Source organism: Anguilla anguilla, chromosome 3 (assembly GCF_013347855.1).
Source record: "Anguilla anguilla isolate fAngAng1 chromosome 3, fAngAng1.pri, whole genome shotgun sequence".
NCBI lineage: Eukaryota > Metazoa > Chordata > Actinopteri > Anguilliformes > Anguillidae > Anguilla > Anguilla anguilla.
In genome coordinates this window covers 48,826,417-48,848,076 of record NC_049203.1, presented here as the reverse complement: position 1 = coordinate 48,848,076, position 21,660 = coordinate 48,826,417, and the positions used below count along the sequence as shown (strand labels likewise).

Genomic DNA, 21,660 nt, shown 5'->3' with positions numbered 1-21,660 from the left:
GGAAATGTGGTTCCACACCTAGGAGGGTCAGGAAAAGGCAGTGGAAGACAAACGTGCTAGTTCACGGGCTGCAAATAAATCAGGAGCTGGGCCCTGTGGGAGGAATGGCTGGACAACCGTGCGTATATAAATGCAGATGTGTACAGCCAGTACATAAGCAGACAATTCAAAGACATCAGTACGAAAGAAAGGATGATGCATCGCCGCGGGATCATCAGGACTGAGTTATGAATCATCAACGCAATCTTGTGCAGTTGCGGGGAATTAAAAACAGGCTCGCTGCATCGTGAGTCCAAAACCTCTTGTGCAAAAAGGGCTCATGGGAATCTTTTGTTCCATAATTAACACGGGCTTCTTGGGATAATGGCAGCTAAATGATGAAGGCGCAGGGCTGTGTGGTACTAAATCAAATCCGCTCAGAGTACCACTGGACTGCCTCTTGGCAAGGGCACAATCAATTAGAGAAGAACTACCTGCTGACTGATAAAAAGTTTCAATCAAATACTCATTCTTATTATGATTAAACCAAAGGATATATACATAATTGCAAATGTACATCATACACACAGATCATTAATATGGTAACCATTTGCTGCAAAACCCCCATCCTTCAGTTGCAATGTGCGGTGCAAAACCCCCCACCCCTCCTGAAAATACTTCTTGACTGGATGACACTCTCATATGTTGGGTATACCACCTACATAGAGCAATGCAGCTGAAGAATGCCAGCTCCTCCAGTATCATTGCGTGCTAGGGCTGATCATGGGAGAGGTTGATCCTTCACTGACGAGTGGCTGGTCCCATGCAAGTTCCTGGTGAGTAGCTAGCATTATTATGGCTAAGTATGTCCCACTGTTGTGGACTTCCTGTCATAGTCAGCTAAGGACACAGCATATGTTTTAAATAGTGATGTCTAAGATACTGGCCCCAGTAGGCCTGTTCTTGTGGGCAGCATATTTACTAATTGAGCTGCTTAGGGGCTCCTATGAATTGCTTTATTTGAACTCTTGCAGATACACAATATTCAATATAATCATTTTTAAAATGTCATGATAGAGGCTGGAGAAACTGCAATTTACAGTCACTTAATGGCGCCAGGGCCAACTGTAACTTGAAATTCAGAGGGCGGATGCACAATTGGGTGTAGCACCCACAGAAAGGGTGGGGTCCAGTCAGTAGGGTGTTCCCTGCCTCTTTAATCCTTGTTTAATCCCAATGCTGACTGACAGTCAGCAGCCAGCCCTGCAATAGTTGTGTAAGATCTGCAGTAATTATGCAGTTCAGCCAGTGGAACTGCAGAGTGAAAAGAAGTGGTAGTCAGAATTTCAGAAACATGCTAATCAGTGCCAGCAGTGAGAGCAGGGGTTTCGCAAAACCAAACGTGGGAACAGCAATAATATACTGTACGTATTTTTGTTGTTTGAACCAATCACTGTGGTTTTCTGTGCAGAGCAATACCCTTTTAATTTGTTTATACAAGTCAGTGATTAACAACTCATTGTTGCTCCACCCATTATGAAGTTCAGGAAGATTTATTCCCCCATCACCAGTCTCCAATTAAGAAAATGTTACAAAAGATGGGATGGGCTAATTTGTCATGGGTTTAATTGTGATAGGTTGCTCTCAACTGGAGAATACAGGACAAATAACATAAGTGAATCAATCAGGACACAATGCAGAAAATAATCGTGTAAACAAATCTACCATGTGTCATCCGATCCACTGTAATTCTTTTACCAATTTCTGTTGTTTTTTTTTTTGGTTCAAATCTACAACCCTGCTTTTCTCCCTAGGAAAAAAACACCCAGACTACATTTCACTTTCATTTTTATTATTGTTATTGTTATCATCGTCATCATCATCGTGTCTTAAGACACCACTGCTATTCATCCTTGACAGAGCAGGGAGGTGCCATTCATTTTCCAGCCCTCTTGGTGTCCAACATTTTGAAGTCATACAAAGTGCAACATTATTTATCCAAAGGAGAAAAACCAATGTTGCTGAACTCTTGCACACAGAAATCGGGTTATACCCTGGGAGCTGAGTCCGGATGTGGATGAGTAATGTATTTGGTCCCAACTCAAAAAATTGCTTTGTAATCTTCCCCTGAAGTTCGGTTTCTTCAAGAACAGAACAGTGTTTATGAAGCAAAGCAAGTAAAAAAAATAACAAATTCACAATGAATGAAAAGCAGACACTCAAGAGCTGCCTGTAGTTGAAGCTGTTAAAACTCTCCTTGGGGACCAAAGAGTGATTTCTCTTAGCACTTTACTGTGCTGCTTAGCATTAGAAATGGCTCATGAAAAAAAATAAAATACATGGTTTTCAGTTTCTCTGCTTTTGAAACACTTAGTCCTTTCCCCAGAAAAAGTGGGGTAAAAAGAATACCTTGAAGTAATCATGTCACTTCACAAGACTTAATGAACTGAAATAATGGAGACATCTCTTACTGTCCTGGTGTTATATACTAGAACCATTTCACCATTTTGCGCATGTGTGAGTGTGGGAAGGGTTTGTGTGTTCAATGGTCACAGAAATATAAAATGATTAATGAAAATGGTAAGTGGGTAGGTCCTTTCACATCGCAATACAGACAGTACAGTTCCAAAAGTGTACAACTTCTGAAGTCTGACCCAGGATGAACTACGTTCTGCTCGCAAACCTTGGCTGCTTTAAATCCACCGCAAACAATGACCCTTTGTTATTTGCTAGCCACGCACACAGTTGACAATCCCGTTTGCTGAGTCTGTGTATTATGAGGCGCGTACGCCTTCCATACAAACTATTTACACCGGCCTGCAGCTAGGTTACCGTTTATTATTGTTTGTTTCGCTACCAGATCTACCAGTACAATCAGACTATTCCGAATAGAGAGAGGAGGGAGACGTAATGGAAGTCTGGCCACGAGTGGACAGTGCTCTATGCAGCCCTGACTCTCTTGTGCCTGCATACCAAATGATAACGGACAAAAAGCCCCCTGGGAATTCTGAAAATCCTACAGAAATTCCAACACACAAAACCCCACTGCTATTGGAATACTGAATAATGGTACCCTTGTTCTATTGGAAACAAAAACTGTGTTTCTCACAATTCTGTTGTCAGACAGTGGAAATGATGGGATATATGAAAAAGAAAATAGACCATGTCGGTTGGATACACTGTGAATATGTGGGATCTCCATAGAGGGTAGATCACAACACGCCGTGATGAGGTTCAGTCAAGACGTCTCTTCTCACCACCTCATCGGGAAGGTGCCGGTTCTGCTGCATCTTCAGTTGTTTTGGTGAAGAACAAGACAAAAAAAATCCCCTCGGCTTCTCCTTTCCAGCTAGGGAGAAACCTGGTACACAAATCAATGACTCATCAATGTTTAAAACAAGTGGATGAGGGGGATAATCTCTTCTGCTCGGGTCAGTGGGGTACACATCTGCTGCTCTGTCAGGGTGACATCAGAAGAAACACGCTCACACTGGCCGTCACAACTGAAAACCGGGTCAGGCGAACAGAAAAGGGAAAATGTAAAAACAACTTAAAAGAAATACCACCAAATCAAACCTCGAGAACGAAACAACCTGTTCCCTGACGTCTTGAACCAATCACTATTTTTATCCCCCTCGCGGCTCCCCCCCCCCTAGTGAATTTCGCACAAGAGCTGGAAACAGGTAAACATAAGGCGTGTGGACAGAAAAATTCAGTCAGATTCTGCCGTTATCTCTCTGAACTCCTCACTCAGGAGTTCAATCAAATGATTATCAATATTAAAGCACTGCTTAGGACTGGTTACGTGTATCAAATGGGAAATGGCGTCACAGATTTCATCCTCGTTGGTTCTTTGTTTATCAGTTTGTTTCTGCGTGTGGTTCATGTCTGAGCGTGTTGGTTGGTGTTTGCGACCCCTCTGTGCGGTTGCCTGTTCCTCGGCTCTGTGGCTATTGTATATTGCAGGAGGAGCAGCAGGGGTCGTCCTTGTCCGGCTGGGCCGCGTAGTCCATCTGCCGCACGATCTCGGCGAACAGTTCGTCCACCATGGTCTTGCTCTTGGCCGACGTCTCCATGAAGGGGCAGCCCCACTCCTCGGCCAGGGCCTGCCCCTCCCCCGACGACACCTCCCGCTCACTCTCCAGGTCCACCTTGTTCCCCACCAGGATCACCGGCACCTTCTCGTACCTGAAGACACACACCCACACACACACACACACACATCAGGAATGACAACCTTAGCTGTTTCCTATAAATCAATCGTTCTTGAGGCCTAATGGCAGTAGGTCAGGGAAACTCTGTTGATGAGATGTGGTAAGGAACCAATTGAAAGATGACAAAAGGCTCAGTTCAGGCTTTGCTCAGTCCATTTCCCCAGGTTCTGTGTCACACGTGGCAACAGCTTTAACATGATAAATATGACCGGGCCACGGCTGAACTTTCTTCCTACAGTTCACGCCGCAGGAGGTACATCAGGTCTGCCTGAATAAACGCAGATCACCATCAGCTGATCACAATAAAATAAGCACAAGCACACAGTGTCCATTAAGACTGAACTCTTACACTTCAACAGCACCGGGTCTTCAGTTTCCCCTTCGTCTGAACACACAGTAAAGATGAAAGTTCCCATATGGAATCGCTGAGCAGGCCCTCGTGCACAGGGTACGCTGCCTTTTAACCCACCCCTGCTTCTCATTGGACCCAGGCAGTCACGGACACCAGCAGTTTTACCTTCAGCTCCATCTGACCACTCAACAGCCTCAGCTGAACTCTTTCCATTACTCGCAGCTGACAAAAATGTACGAACAGACGCCTCTGGGCTGTTCTGGATTGTGCCAAGGAAAATAAAAAGAGACAATCATGGAACCAGCGGAATGAATAATTAAAGGCAGCATATGGAGCGCAGAAGCAGCGCTAATGAAAATATGCAATACGTTTCCATTCTGGAAGCTAGGCTCACGACACTGACACTTTAGCTGCCGCTGTCCTTTAGTCGCCACAGCCGATGATGACCTGAGCGCTTGTGAAAGAGGAGTGAAAACAAGGTGGGCTGTGCCGTGCAGAGACCCTCCCAGAGTACACTGCAGCAGCGCGACTATGCTACGCGGCGTCGAGCTAAGCGCCGTGCCTATACCAGCGCTGGCTTTTTTCTTTTTGTTGCCATTTTCTCCCGTTTTCTCCCAATTTTAGTCGTTATATCAATTCCCCGTGTGTATCACGGTCCTGGTCAATGCGCTATCCTCTGTTGGTCTGGGGAGGGTGTAGACTACCACATGCCTCCTCTGATTCATGTGGAGTCGCCAGCTGCTTCTTTTCAGCTGACAGTGAAGAGTTTCACTGGGAGAGCGTAACGCGCGCAGAGGTTCACGGTATCTCCCCCAGATCCCCTCCCTGCTGAACAGGCGCCCCGACCAACCAGTAGGAGTCGCTAATGCAACTATCAGGACTCATACCCTCACCGGCTCCCCACCCGCGAACACTGCCAACTGTGTTCGTAGGAACATCTGACCAAGCCCGGAGTACCGCTGCCGGGGATTGAACCCGGGTCTCTGCGGTGGTAGGCGAGTGCTTTTACCTCTACACTACCCAGACGGCCCACGAGCGCTGCCTTTGAGCCAAAACTACCGCTCCACCCCGCTCTTTTAGCTAATTGCTCAGGGTCTTGCGAAAACAGTTCTTCCATCACAATTTAGGCTTAAGAAAATTAGCTTTGTCGCAGCAGGACAGATGAAAAGCCTGCATCGTTTATTATACAGATCCTGGAATCAACACGAGACAATATAAACTGCCACACATGCCCAAATTCACAACTTCTCACCTTCATGGAATTCACATTTAAACAGAAACATATTGTGCATTTTAGCGCATTTACAAGCCTTGGGATTTTAATGTAATGCAGCCAGTAGCTCCTGCGCATTCATTATCTAACAATATGTTCGCCGTCCAGATATTGATCGGCCAGGATTCCTGAAAAATTAAGACGCTTTCGCGATATTTTAGTCAATAACCCCATTAGTTTCTGGCCCAGTTTTACACTCAGCTGAGTCAACAGAGAAAGGATAGGTCCGCACAGTACCGGCGAAACGGAGCAAATTAGAAAGGATCACTTCTGCATTAGCCTTATTAAGGTCACAGTTAGTCACCTCTGACACGCGGACTGTAATGCGTACACCTCTGGGGATCTCAGCAAATTAAAATCAGGACAGAGGGAGGTCTCAGACAAGTTGCCGATACAGAGGTAAAGCCACCACTCTGGCTTAATCAAGCCCTAACCCCATTTTACCCAAACGCAGAGTTTCACAGGAGAGGAGAGAACGGTGGCGCTTGTGATTCTTTTCACTGAATGCAATGTAAGACCTCCCTGCGTGTAGCAAAAATGCTTGATTGCTTGTCACACCTATATTTCACATCACTCAAACACATTAAATATACTTTTGTTAGACTGGCTTTTTGCACAGTTGAGTTTACAAAATACTTTGATTCCACCCCTTTGCTTACCGACATTGTTGCACAACGTCAAGGTCAGCTTACCAAAGAAGAAACGAGCACATGCAATGTTATGACTGAAAACTGCAGTCGCATATACAGTTACCATGACACTAGCCACTTCGGCAGGAGACAACTTATCAATAAATGCTTCAAAGGCTTCATAGCATTCTCAGTGAACAATATTTGTAGAATTTGTACCGTTCATTTAGAGAAACCTTCAAAATTTCCATTTCAAGTCAGTGAGGTAAAAACATATAGGCCTATGCTTGATTGTAATTCAATATGTCAGAAGCAAAGGTCACCACAGCACTGACAACAATGAAGCGCAAAGCTTATTAATTTCCCAGAAAAACTGAGCTCCGGTTAAATAAGAAGTGCATTTGAAGTTCTCTCTTCCACATCTAGAATGAACCATAACCTCTGGCCTCTGATTTTAAGCATTGAGGAGAACCAGGGGGATTAAAAAATGCACACTCTGGATATTTGCAAGAGAACTGCAGTAAACTCCCACACTGCATAGATACAGAGAGATGCAGACAGAGCTGTGCGCTGCCTCTGAATCACTTTCTACGCGTGTAACCACACGTCCTTAATTTAATCCCATTGTCGCTTTTATAAAGGGAAAGCCCACCAAACAGTGAGGATTTTTGTGTCTGCAGAAGGCTGTATCAATAGGGAGTTTATCATAGTACCTCAGAATTTGTGCTGAAAAAGATGTTCTGAGGAAGAATGCAACAACCCAGGATTTGGTTAGGGATTCAGCAAACATCCTCAGTTTTTAGAGGGATTCAGGTTTGGCCAAAATATTTTGTAAGATGAATCTGAAGCTTTATTGTCTGCTGCTGACATTAATTCTACATTGTTGAAAAGCTAATATGAGCACCATTGCCATTATTCTTTTTTTATGTTGGCTGCCACCAGTGATTGTACCACAAAAGGTAAAACACACTATGGCTAGGCTATATACTGAAGTGAAATAGGTGATTGGACTAAAGTGACATGTAAGATATGCCTTCCAAGATAAAACTGTAGCAACATGCATTGAGAATTTAAAGTATTTAGGTCAAAAAGAATCAATGAACAATAATTACTATTGTCAATTTTCGAATTGATATTGTTTGAATTTGGGAAGGCTTTAATATTTGGGTTGGGACTGGGATTTAACAAATAGCAGAATTTGAACTATATGTAGGCTAACTGATGCATTAGAAACCAAATTTCAATTTCAATATCCCCTCAGTTACACCCATCATAAATACAGCACAAGCTGTGAGAGAGAAACAAAAAAATGGGTTGTAACAGGAAATAGTCTCTGATAACTGGGTTCGCTTCACCTCAAACTAATTCTGCTTCAAAATGTCGAACAAAACTACCATTAAAAAAAAAAAAAAAAAAAAAAAAAAAAAAAACATTACCAATATCAACAAGATCTTAGACCAGGATCCAGACTACAGTATTAAAATAATAAATCAACAGTGTGAATGTTTACTCTGGAAATGGCTTTCAAGAGCATTGAGTGTGAGCGAGCAGCACGTAGGACTGGGCCTGCAGACCTTCAGACGAACCCGCTCGCGCTCCAGACAGACGTCGGTCGGCTTTCAAAGGAACGCTTCAGCCGTAAAGCCAAGGGCTCACGTTTCCCCGCCTCGTTCCCATGGCTGTCGAATTTGAACACCAACTGCCTCTCTGCACTTACCAAGTCTCCCTCTCCTGCCTTTCAAATCTGGACCCTTTATCGCCTGCTGGTTCCTCATTACCAAATCTGACATTAAGATTCTGCATTTCGTGAAATGACACCGGCAGTTTCACGGAGTCAGAGACCGTCTGTGGAAAATCAGACCTCCCTCATAAATGGAAACTACACGTTCCCCAAACGGATTAAAGCCCACAACAAGAATGCAGCACTGACACCCTGATAATACTGCACAGACCAGCTATTTTAAATACTAAACAACTAGAGCTAAAAAAAAAAGTTGACTATTAGAGAGTGCTAGCTGACTCTGGTAGAATGTAATTACAGCAGAGATCTGAAAAACCATCCATGTGTGGTATGCCCAGTTACAGCGCATGTTGGGAAATAATAACAGCCCCCACCCTAGTGGCTCTATTCTTGCCCCCCCCCCTCCCTCTCTGGTGGGGACGTGACCACACCATGTGTTCACATGCTGGGGCCCCAAGTCCGAGGAGAGGCTGCATGTCCAGCTCACTCGCCCATGTGAAGTCCCGGAGTCAAGGGAGTGTGACACCACAGTATAAGACAGGGGTGTGTGCTTGTGTCTGTCGTGTGTGCGTGTGTCTGTTGTGTGTGTGTGTGTGTGTGTGTGTGTGTGTGTGTGTGTGTGTGTGCGCGTGCATGTGTTCATGCTGGCTTGACAGAGATCAGTTCCGCATGTGTACTAGTGGTGCAGCCATACATCGATCTGGATCAATACATCGGTTCAAAGGGCAATGATCCGATACAGTCGATACAATGTGCAAAAATTGATCTGCATTTGGCATGAATCATAGCAAAATATTTACTAAAGTGTCCATAATCTTACAGCAGTCTGCTCTCTAGCTACACTGCCAACATCATTCTTAACACTCATTGTCACTCATGCTAGTGCCATTTTTCCTTCTGTGACATCAATAATTTTTTTTGCACTTTCAACCTCATTTTGGTTGTATATAAATGGTGTAACATGATCGTGTTAGCAGGATCATATCATCGTTTCTTACTATATCAGATCGTATCGTAGCAAAATGTGTGATATTGCCAAATATTGAACCGTCACTTCAAGAAACTCAATCATATCCCATCGTGATGAAGTCTGAGGTTTAAACCCCTAATGTGTACATTCTCATGCACATACGTACAGGTGTGTGTGTGCGTCTAGTGTGCTGTAGGGTGTGTATAAGACTGATTTTGAATAAGAGTGTGTGTGAGAAATGGAGAGACTGGTATAGATTTCAGCCTAGGGCTCCAGGGACCGTTCCAAGCTCTGTACTTCAACAGCTCATTAAGCTCACATCATAGCCACTGGGATTCTTCATCATTAAGGCTCTGATTTCTGGTAGGGGTCACAGCTGGTAGAAACGTAAACTCGCCCTCTACGTGAGGTGGACACAAAGAAAACTCTAGAAAGAATACGAGCCCCAGAGGTCAGAGACGGAAGACATCGCTGGCTACACGCTACGCTAAAATACAGACTGCTCAGGTTCCCCGGCCAGGAGACCGCCGGTGGCCCTGCACCCAGCGTTCCGGCGCTGACTGAGGCGCTTCCTGTCGGCGAGAGCTCCTCCCGGCCGCGGCAGACGTCGGAGCGGGCGTGTTTTTCCGGGGGCCTGCGGGATTTATGAAGTGCGAAAGCGTAAGGGGGGAGGTACGCGCCGCGCCAGGGACCCGTCATCCGGTGCCAACCGAGGAGCGCGTCTAAATATAGCCGTAATAACAGAGGGGGGGAAACCTGCAATTCCACAGGGTGTGTGTGCGTGTGTGTGTGTGTGTGTGTGTGAGGATGGCTGCGCGGTTGGGGGGAAGGCAAGTGGGGGGGGTTAAAAGGGACAAAGGTGTGAGCTTGAGTCATTGAGAAGGTGCGACTGAAGCGTCGCTGAGGTCCAAAGGTGGCTGTGAAGAAGAGAGGACCACGAGCACGCTCCACTGCTCCTGTCACCAGAGCAGCTGTTGAAATGCAGCTCTACGTACTGGCGCTACACATCCTCCCAACAGAGTCCACCGTGCACACCCACGCAGACAGCACCGCACTCCCTGCAATACCCAGCACTCCTCTCCCAAGCACGCTCCTGTGTGAGGTATGATTCAGAGGGAGCGTGGAGAGCAACGGCGGCCACACAGCCGTACGTTTTCACTGAATTTCCACAAGCTCCAGCGCTGCCACCAACCTCAGGACAAGAAAGACATGGAAGTCTCCCCCAATGTGGTGTGTTTCTGTTGTGCAAGGAGTGGCCTCTCACCAAAAGCTGAGCTGCGCCCCCTCAGCCGTAGGGGAGATTACAGGGCGCGCCTGCTTGTAATGCCCTCTTTAATAAAGAGCATCTGTTCCAGTGTTCACTGGGTTATGGTACAAGAGAGTACAAAAGAATGTTTATTCAAAACAGATTCCGCGCTGTTCAGCAGATCTGTGACAGTAAACCTTCAAAGATGTTGCTTGGGCTTAAAATAGTCCAGGGTTAGTGGTCAGAGTCTACGGCCCAACTGAGGCTTCTGTGTGAACATGCAGCTGGGTGTAATTTACTGGATCTCAAAGGCTCTTCATCCGCTGGCTGGTTACAGCAAGGGGGGCTGGGGAGGTCCTGGGGTGAGGTCACCAGGGTCGGACGCGGTGGGGAGCGCAGGCCGGACACGCAGCAGACGGAGCGGAGCGTTCGGGCCGAATCCAGCCTCCGTCCTTCCGAAAGCCCTCCTCCTCCGCCGCTCCGCCAAGCGGGCGAGGAAGGGCCCTTCCAAAGGCCGGATGATAAAAACAGACAGCGGGGGCCGAGAACCTGCGCTCCTCTTCCTCTCAAACGGCCCCCCCCCTCTCCCTTTTTTTCATACCGACACCGAGGCGGCGGGGGGGAAACGGTTCCCATCTTCCTGTTTCCTGTCACCGTCCCTGATCCAATTCACAGCTTGGGGGAGCGGAGGGAGGAATCGGACTGCGAACACGACACCTCCACTGCAATGTAGGTCACCGTCTGAGTCGCGCGATTCCTCAGCTAAATATACAAGCACATCTAATACCGATAAAGTAACAAGCTGTAGAACGCACGCACGTTTGCCTTCTAGGCTGGGTGTTCAGGATTGGAGCACATACAAGAGGAAAGAGGCCCGCTTTGCTCATTTAGGTGAAAAGGTGAATCGCTAACTGGCTAACCTGTCGTGACAGAAATGTTCATTTTAGCTAATGTAAATCAACATATGACATTCAGATTAGACGGAGGCTGTGTCCTAAGAGATGATTCAGTACTTTTCAACAATGTTAGCATCAACCTTTCGGTGAACCAGAAAGCACTCTCAATCTTCCGTCTCAATCTTGGGCCTCTGAAAAGCGAAGGAGAGAGAGAGGGCGTGGGCGAGCGCTCATCGACGAGATGTGAACATTTGCTGCGAATATCTTCCGAATTAGGGTAGGCTTCGGAAAGGCTGGCACAGATTATTGGGAGTTTGGGGAGAGGGGGATGCAGAAAGAGCAGCTAAGATTAGAAGCGTGTTCTAATTTGCAGGGGGGGGGTGGGTGTTTAAAAATAGCGCCTGTCGGGCAGGGTAAAGCGCCTCAGCCGGGCTCAGGCACTCCCTGGGTGATCTCTCTGTCCTCTGCCACACGTCCCGTTACACCCGGGCACAGAGCCCCCACTGAGGGGCGGGCAGGTGCGCACACGCACAGACTCACACACCCGGAGGCCAGGAAGCAGATCCACACTCCTTGGTGCTTGTGTTGCCCTGGCCCCTGAGTCACCCCCTAGCCCTGAATCCGCGATACGCCCCGAAGCTCAATCCAAAAAGCTTCTTTTGCCTTCAGCCACACAAGGACCTCATGCCTTTCACCGTTTTTCAGGGGATGACACTGCACAGCATAGACAATAGAATAACCAAGGTCTGGACTCCTGTGCCAAAGTGCTGACAGTAGCAGAGAAACAGGACTTTTCTGCAGTTTCAGTGACAGCCCAGAGGCTGGAGTCTCTCTCTCCGATTCCAGCACAGGTCATACCTCTGAACCCCGCAACTCTGGCCTTCCCTCATCAACATGGAGCGACAACTACGGTCAACCTTCACAAAGATGCTAACATGAGTTTGGCCAAAGTTCCCCATGAAAAAATGAAGCTATTCGAATTGCAGAGGTCCCCAACAGGGAGTTTTGGTAACTCACCTCACCTTGTCTTTTTGGGGATCTGACTCTGAATTTAAAGTGAGATTCTACAGAGAGAAGGCAAAGACAGCAGCCCCTGTAGCTCCCTGGGAAGAGGATATCGTCTACAACACTAAAACAATTCATTTATAATTGTTACTAATCCGTGTTTTTATGTCTACAGGTATTCATTTACGGGAAGCAGGCATTTTCGTTCTACACGATCAGCACTGGGTGAAAAAAACATTGTGAGAACATGTAATCATACAAAAAAAGCTGCGTGTTCTCCCTTAGGTTCCATATACTTTCCTTCTCCCTTTCAAAGCACCTTTAACACCAACACACAACCACACGCATCCTCTGGGAATGTTAACCTCCACTGTAAACTGCCATGCAATCATAACAATTACTCCATAATTATGGCTCCGCGCACACATTCCACTTGGAGTTATTTTTAGTGTGCTTTTCAGTCATCGGCACTGCGAAGCTGTTACCCTCCAAAGAATCTGAAGTTGCTAACTTTCTCACCCGCTGAAGGATGTCTTGGCAAAACAAACCCAGAGTCCCCGGAGATGCAGAGAGGAGCTGACTCCGCAGGGTCGGTTTCCGAGGAAATAAATTCACAATGGTCGCCCCCCCCCCCACCCCCCCCACCCCCCCACCACCCCACCACCAATGCACTTAACCTCACGCTTTCTCAGACAAAGTGAAAAGGCCACATTCAGGAGACGCAGGTTAACTGAAATGGAACCCGGAGAGTTAAAAAAGAACTGCTATACTGCTATACCTCCTATACCTGCTATACCTCCACAAAACTTGCGGAGGTATTCTGTCATAGGGGCATTATTGTTATTAACGCACAGCGATGTCCCGAGTTTTGCTGCGGTGACTGGGACTAGTCAGGTCAGTGTGTCATAGCGATTCTGTGGATGGGGACAATAAATTAGCAAGTTTTTTCATGCGTGCTGTACAGGAAGTGTGAGCTGCCTCTGCTGTGGCTCTGCATTCAGTAATGGAAATGGAACAACACACACCTCCTACGCGCATTCCTCCAAAGAAAGCCTAAAGATGGGGCTGGCGGGTTCCAGCGCCAAAATGAAAATGGCCAACCGATCTCTGCAGCGGAACACTGGCGCTCTTCATCAGGGCGTTGGCCCTGGAAACAGGACAAGTCATATGCCGATGATGTCACAATGCACTTGATTGGGCTTTGCAGCTGTCAGTCAAATCTTCAGCATACGAGTATTCCTAAAGGGAAGGTCGAAGAACCGCAGACGAGATCAACAATTTTACTGTTCCATTGCCTGATTCTGAAGGACAGGAAGAGAACAAAAATATGCCCCCTCCCCCAACCCGCACAATGTCCTGGGACTTCCCCTCAGAGAGAGCTCCACACTGTCCATCCTGCTGCTAGCCCAGATACCACCCAACAGCGTTCTGATAGTCGAGAACACCAGAGTGAATTCAGGTCAAGACTCCGCAGCTCAGAATAAGGAACCTTTGTTCCTCAAAATCATGCTAGTGTACAGCGCATTCTCAATTCTGAATGTAGACCCGCATGGCGAGTCTAGCCCAGGCTTCATGACAAGGCTCTTAGCAGCTCAGCAGCCTTTAGCCTCCTCGGAGCAGGTGTTGGTAACCCTGGCCCTGGAGAGCTGCAGGCTCGGCCGCTTTTTGTTGTTAATGAGCAACTTAATTGCTCAATTAAAGGCATCGCTAACACAATGGCCTAACCCTGCTTTCTCGGGCCTGAACGGGCTGCTGATTTCCAGGTGAAAACAAAGAGCGGCAGACCGTGCGGCTCTCCAGGAGCAGGGCCGCAGACCTCCGCGTTAGAGGAGCCACAGAAACGGGGGCTCAGCACTTCCACGTAAAATACGACTCCAACTGAAGAACTGCGCGAACGCGCTTTCTTTTTTTCCAAACCTGGATTCATGGTCAAGGCACGGTGGAACATACTGCCGGTGCTCACCGAGGCGCTGCCCTGTGAAAGCGGCCCCGCTACGGCCGATGAAACACGGCGCTTCAGTTCCTGGGGAACGCAGCGGCAACCGCCGGCAATCAGAAACGCCGGCGGCGGCTGAGCGTCGTCTTCGCCGAGGCGAGCAGGGGGTTCGCGACCAGAGGGCCAGGCCGCCGGCTTGGCTCGGCCCCGCGTTGCCAGGTAACCGGGCGCCCCGGGGGGCACGACGCCCGCCCCCGAGCCGAACATCTGGAAGGCACCTGGAGTACAGGAGGGGGCTCGGCCAATCAGACGCCTCCCCCTGGCGCTCGCCGCTCATACCTTTCTCCTTATTCACTCCTCCTGGGGAGGCAGGAGTCCAGCTCTCCGCGGTTTACGGCTCAAACCGTCTTCACATGCTACATCAATTACTTTCCCCTCCTTCACTAACCGCAGCAAATGAAAGCCTCTCGCTGACCTGAAAGGACATTTTCCGGACTGTTTTTCAAAGAAGACTTCATAACGGTTATGTCAAAGTTAAGCGAAGCCTACAAGCGAAAGTCATTAGGAAACGTCCGGCCGGCGCACTCGATTCACCTGTGAAGAAAGACAGAAGCCGATCGATAACAACGTTCGCTTGTGCAAATAGGTAAGCTTGGAAGGAGGAGTACAGTTCACACAGCAAATATGAGACAATGCTGCCAGTCACGAAAAGGATGAGTTGGTTGCACGAGTTGGCATTCCTGTTTCGAAACCGTGGCTATAACAAGCAGAGCTATGTTTTCTTTCCAGTCTGTAGTTATTTTAGAGGGGCGTTCAGTTCTGAAAGCGGACGGGTCAGTCCAACTGGGACCCTGACTGCGCTTGGAAGGTGACCAAGTTTTGTTGGGGAATGCGAGCACCAGCGACCATGAGAAAATAGAAACTGCTGCTCTCTCAGCCCAGCACCTTTAATGTCCAAGATGTTCTTTGCCTGTTAAACATCCCCCATTCCCCAGATTCCCTCAGTAATTCATCCCATGAGCAGACACCAAGGGTCAGATCTATTCTGTTAGCATGCTCAGCCTTTCATAGCTTGAGTGAGCTAAACACACCCAGGTAACATACTACCTGTCCAAGTCAGCGATGTCCCTGTATGAATGACCAACAGTTTTCAACTCATTCAAACTTCCCACTGAAAGGAAACATAGCAAACAGTTTTCTCAGAAATCATAGACGCTAGATAATTCAAACGCTGGCAGTTTTCCCCTGAAATTCAAGACTGCATTGGGAAGAACAGGCTTGCAGCCAAAGCTTTGGATTTTTTGTTAGCGGGAGTTTAAGTGACTGGGGCGTTCAGCACAGTGGGGAACAGGTTCTCTGAGCAGCTGTGTGGGAATTAGGAAATGACTCTCCTACAGATCTTGAGTTCAGTGAATGTGCAGAATGTGATGGTTTGGAACTCCAGACTGGCCGATGTCCAGTCCAGCCACCTCAGCAGATCCACATCCGCAAAAACAGCTACTCACCACAAGCCAGCGGCCCAACTGCAAAGGCCAGCATTTTGATAACCCCAGAAATGAAAAGCAAACCTTTAAGAATATCTTTGCAATGCCAAAGATGTTGAAGACACAGTTTAATTGGCTCCTTAGTCTATGTTGGATTTTCTGTGCTTCCTTGTGACTTCTAAAACATCCATGTGAACTTTTCAGTGCTGTCCAAGTACAACTCTTTTTGAAGGTTATAACAGGCATAAAGACTAGAACAGTTTGAAGCAGCAATTAGAGGACGCCAGAGTCAAGGCTAACATTGTGTCTTGAATCCCAGGTGGTGCGATGTTCGGCTATACGATTACTGCACAGGCAACGAGGCAAATTAACCGAGCTGCCCTGGGAAAAAAAGGCTTAATGAAAATCGCATTTGCTGTACCTAACAACGAAAAGAATGGGCTGCAAAAAGAACAGTCACTAAAGAGTCGGCTTCATCAGAAAGTCTTTGCTGAGTCCTGGAAGCCCCACTGATCAGACACGCGTAGCAGGAGAGGCTCGCAGTCTGAAGCCCGATCACGCCCTGGAGCAATTACTGTCTCCAATGTGACACGCGACAAAAAGCACGCTTTGGGAAACAACGGGGTATCGCATTTACTGAAGCTTTTTTTTTTTTTTTTTTTACTTTCGTTATTACGTTTGTTATCCCCGAAAACGTTTCCCCAGAAGCACCGTCCACATTCAGCCATTCAGAGAGTCTGCGACGCTCGCCGTTGGCTACAATGAACGCCGAGGCGGCCTGCTTTTGCTCAGACTGACACCGGCAGCTCGGTCCCCGCGGAAAACGGGAGAGACAAGCTATAGCGTCTCGGCCGCGAGTCCGTTTCTCACACGCGCTCAAACCGCTCGCAAATTACAGCACACCGCTCACCGTCATCACGCACAGCGGCACTGCAGCAGGAAACTTTCCCGTTTCTAACACCCCCGCCCACCCCCCCGCCTTGAATGAACGAGGGTGTCTATTCATTAAATCATTTAGGCATCCAAACAGATGGCAGGAAAAATCACGTGGAAGATAATTAATTATGCAACGTTGGTAGGCTTTTCTTACTTGGTAGGGTACCGTAGACTAGTACGGGCCAACGATCCGCTTCTATACTGCTTTGGATGAAAAACAGGAGATCAGATGACTGAACTTCCAATGTGGCTTTATGAACTCTAATGAGATCCTTATGTGCCTTCAGCTTCAAATGGAAGGTAACCTCATTAGGTTTTACAGTGAGAGCACATTTAAGCAACCAGCAGTAAACAGTGCTTTTGCAGAGGTGGCAACAAAACCATATCACAGTATGTGAATGTGAATATATTTGAATGTATTTTTTTTAATGTACTACATGTATCTTTTCCTGTTGTCCTTTGACCCTAGGACCATGCAATGTCACTACCCCTTCTCCACAACAGGTACCACAAACACTCAATGTTCTCATTATGAAGAAAATCTCTCTTGCTTTTTTTAAATGCTCACTTGCTAAATGCTATAATTACAATGCTACAGTACAATGCTAAAGCTGTGCCCATTTCTGTGTACTTGTGCGGAACTGCCAAGTTAATCAAAGAAGGCCATCTTACAACAATCGCACCTTCAGTTTGTCCATTTTCTCTACAGAACAGACAGCGGTCTGATGTGGGAGGAGCTTCAAAGCTAGAACTGAAGCAGTCAATCACAACGGGGCAGTCTTGCTCGTGTGTGCTGACACTGCTGTTGACAGACTACTGTGTCCAATCCTTCACCCCTGTGGCATGACAAGCAGAAGCACAGCACTTGTTAGGTGCAATAACCGTACTGCCTGAGCGTACTTTCCTTGTTCCTATATAATATGTTGAGTTTGGGTGGAGGCATTACTCCACATTATAAATAATGTGAACAGCAGCTCTTTTCTCACACTGTCATAATAATTATGATAAACACTGCTAATGGCAATAACTACAGTATCTGTGTAAATGATAGCAGTGCCCAATATACGTATGGAGAATAAATTCATCTAAACAGTGTGGGAGGCAATGTACAGTGGTGACAGATGATTGCATGTCAAAAAATGCATAATAAGGCCTGTCCCTTCACTCAATTACAGCCATTCTACTGAATAAAAGAAATGCTATTTTTAATATGCCAAATTAAGCGATTCATAACGTGAATGTTCCCTAAGACACTGGAAAATCAATCAAAAGTACGGTACTATGCTTCAGAAAACAGGAGATAAAAAATACACTTTCAGGGAAATCAGAGGGACTCCTGGCAAAATAAAAGCGTGCTTATTTCACACTGAATGAACCTTCAATGTGGCTTCAAACTCTATAGCCTATTCCCTTGTGTAAACAGCCTTCTGTAAATTGCGCCTGCAGCTGATGAATATTGGTGGCATTTAATTTTCTGCAGCTTGCTCGCTTGCGATTAAAAATATAAGCACCCAACCTCTACAGAAATGATAGTTTTTGGTACTGTTTTCAAAGTCACAACTGCCATACAATCTCCATATTGAATTACTAGTGTTTGGGGATATTAAACATTCAATTCCACTGTACCTGGGACAGGATGAGGCGCTAGAAGGAACAATATGGAGTTTTCTGATCCACGGAAAATAGAACTTATTTTCTAACCTGCATAATCATAACCCGTACATGTACAATTTCCAGATCAGACATGTGACTGAAAGCAATGGTCAGATTTATTGTAGCGAGTAGTCACTAGGAATTCCAGAAAATGGGAAAGCACAGTTTGTTATAGTGTGCAACCTATCATTGACATTGTCTGCATATCTTCATTTTCGAATTTGATATGAACAGGAAGTTTGTATTATCCTCTGTGTACTGTCCGAGTTTCATGGCTCTGTGACTAATAAAGTTTATTCTAATTTGTCTAATGCAATAAGATATATGATTTTGGAAATGCAATGTGTTTTTACATTGTGCCATTGATTTTCACCCACAATGCAAGACCATGTTCAGCACTGCAATTTCATTGAAGCGGAATTGTTCCAAATGCCAGATGTTTAAGGAAACATCTGACTGAAAATGCTATTTAATTCTGCATCCATGTGTACACTGGTAAAATAGGGTATAGCAAAGTAGCCTCGAGCCACCAGACACCAAAGCAGCCACCAGCTTCCATCACCATGGGAGAGCTGCAAATATGGACACTTTTAGAAATGAACCCCAGGACATAAAAGCCATCTTACCTCCTGAAAGCAACAGCTAAAGTGAGTTGTTGGTGGCTATTGGGCTGTGGTCTCAACATAATAATCTTGGGAGCTCAGATAGGTTCTTTGTAAGACCAGACTACAGTTACATAAAATCAAATTAATAAATAAAAATCTGAAATATGTTGTGATGTAGTTAATTACATTAATGATGAGTGTGAACTCATGATTAATTACAAGTAGGCCAAACGCATGTGGCTCCAACTTTTCTATTTCCATATTAAGACAAAGTCATTTCACATTGTAGGTTGCTCTACACTCCAAGGCACAGTGATGGACCAGTTGCCTACAGGGATCCACATCACGAAGTATCATCAACTACAGCGACACAGTGAATAGGGTGTATAGACATAACCTTTCAAATTCTTTACACTGCTCACAGACACAAGTGGAAATGACTGCATGCTTACTTGCATACATTAAACTGGTGACCAGCCTTTGGTGACTTCACATTGACTGGTTAACCGGCATGGAATTTTGTTGTAAGACTTTAATCCTATTAAGAATTTGCGCTTCATTTCTGTTTTAATACACTTTAAAATCGTCACAGGGTTACCAATTGAGCCTTTGATGACCATGACAAAATGTGATCATGTTAAATAACACGTTCAGTGTGCAAAACACATTTACATAAACACATGGCAACAATGAATCATTAAATAGGGAAAGATGCAACTTTGTCTTAGCATTGAATTGTCATTTTCTTTACCTTTTCACTCTAATGATTTGATCCCTCATAGGCTTTATATCTTGGAAGCTCTGCTGGTTGACAAGGCTGTAGACCAATATGAACCCCTGGCCGTTTTTGATGTAGAGGTCCCTCATGGAAGCAAACTGCTCGGTGCCAGCCGTGTCGAGAATCTCCAGTACCGAAGGCGAAGAATCAACCTCAATTTCTTTGCGGTAAAAATCCTCGATTGTCGGGTCGTATTTCTCTATAAAGGTCCCTGTCACAAATTGCACCGTGAGAGCGGACTTTCCAACCCCACCGCTCCCGAGAACCACGACTTTATATTCGCGCATTTCTGGCTATCTAAATTAATTCGGCGAATGCAAGTGAACTGCGAATATCACCAACTAGACTCTCACGTCGACATTGGAGGGAATTAAATAGCCACCGCAAATTAGCAATGGTGTTCCATCTCTGAAAATGAAATAAATATCCTCCTCAACTAACAAGCTATCCGTTTAGCTATAGAAAATAGCTAAACAGCCAGAACACAAAGAGTCGCCGCCTGAAAATTGGCTTCATTGCAGAAATTCCTCCAGGCAGAAGCGACACTGACGAGTAGTAATTGCTAGTCAGACGATTGCAATTTCCAAATCTGCACCAATGCAAAACAAAAAGGTTTGTAATGAACAACTTGTGCTTTCTCATTTGCTTCGCTCACCATTCTAGCTCGCTAGCCTCAGCATGATAAAAACAAAACTTGCTCCTGTGAAGACCGTCCTGAGGAAAAAAACAACAGGAGACACCGAGACGATTTTTCTTTTCAAAAATTGACTTTGCCTTAGCTGAGCAGGACTGGTTAAATAAAACGTGTCTTTAAAGTTGATAAAAACAAGTCCAGTCTGCGTTTCTTTTCCATCCTCTCTCCGTGGTTTACTCTCTCACCAATACATTCACGTCCGCCATACTCTCGGGTGGAGACCCACGGACGCGTAACCAACCAGCCTCCTCTCGGCTTCCGTACCAAGGAGAACGATGGGTCTTTCCCCACATGACGGATGTGCACAGAGCCCAATGACCGGCTCTATTCACCATAAACCTCGCCCACGGTTCTGTTCCTCTCACAGAAACACGGTCAGTCAAAACTCAGTGGGTTGTATTTCCGTCGGTCTGTTTATTCCCGGGATTCGATGGCTGCAGTGGTGACATCTGCGGTGCATACAGCCAATGGCAGCTGAAGCTTGGGGATGTGTTTCCAAGTGGAGAAAAAATGCGCCGGATGCTGTTGCTATGGTAACATGAACAGCTGCGCTAATACTGTACCTGAAATAGAGGACCAGCGAGGATGCCCTGTGCTGAGGACTGAAATAAATCGAGTGAGAACTCGGTGTGTTAGGCACCTAACAAAAATTATGAGAAGACACGATTGAATTTATCTTGCCTTACAACTATAAGACACCATGTAGCCAGCCTACCTAGCCTACCTCGTTCTGGTTTGTCGCGATAGGCTATTTGACAAAGGCTAGCACTTAGTTATGTTTAACAAACATAACCCACCACGTAACTTGTCGATGTTGACCTGGATGAACCTAAAAGCCCCCGAGAACACAACACGAGCGGGAGCGGCAGAAATTAGCACAAGTTGGGGAGTTAAATATACTTGTCCTGACATAACCTTCTGAGTTCCAGACATTATTTTCTTCAGTGAAAATGTTCTTTTTTTTGCAACATTTCTCTTCTGGAATGTAAACTATTTGTGGGCTTTCCATGAACTGCACGTTGTTACATTTTATAATTAACCGTTATTACCGTTTGGAACACAGCCAAATATTTTGTGGAGTGAATAGATACGCAGACATGTTAAATATTTTCTGGACATAAATCTGAATGTTACATTTCTGCCTGATATTAGGCACATTTGTAAGCCAGATAAAGCTTTAGATATGGATGCTTCAATCAGGTTTGCATATCGTCATTCGGATGGCATAGTAATGTGTATCCCGGTGGTGTGTGTACATATAAACAATTT

The 21,660-nt window shown here is 46.0% G+C and overlaps 1 protein-coding gene across 1 annotated transcript; it reads right to left on the bottom strand.

Annotated features, from left to right (window-relative positions):
* Positions 1 to 1,810: 1,810 nt before the first annotated feature.
* LOC118223896 (ras-related protein Rap-2a) lies at positions 1,811 to 20,862 on the bottom strand. The gene is made up of 2 exons (XM_035410955.1): positions 19,671 to 20,862; positions 1,811 to 4,167 (listed from the first exon to the last, which is right to left on the bottom strand). The coding sequence occupies exons 1-2, from the start codon at positions 19,982 to 19,984 to the stop codon at positions 3,930 to 3,932; spliced, it is 552 nt and encodes a 183-aa protein (XP_035266846.1). The 5' UTR covers positions 19,985 to 20,862; the 3' UTR covers positions 1,811 to 3,929.
* Between the last annotated feature and the right edge of the window lie 798 nt (positions 20,863 to 21,660).

Excerpts from the sequence above, each read along its gene's own strand:
- LOC118223896 (XM_035410955.1), bottom strand. The coding sequence starts at position 19,984 with ATGCGCGAATATAAAGTCGTGGTTCTCGGGAGCGGTGGGGTTGGAAAG. Across the intron at positions 4,168-19,670 it reads CAAATCATTAGAGTGAAAAG|GTACGAGAAGGTGCCGGTGA; the intron begins GTAAAGAAAATG and ends GTGTGTCTTCAG.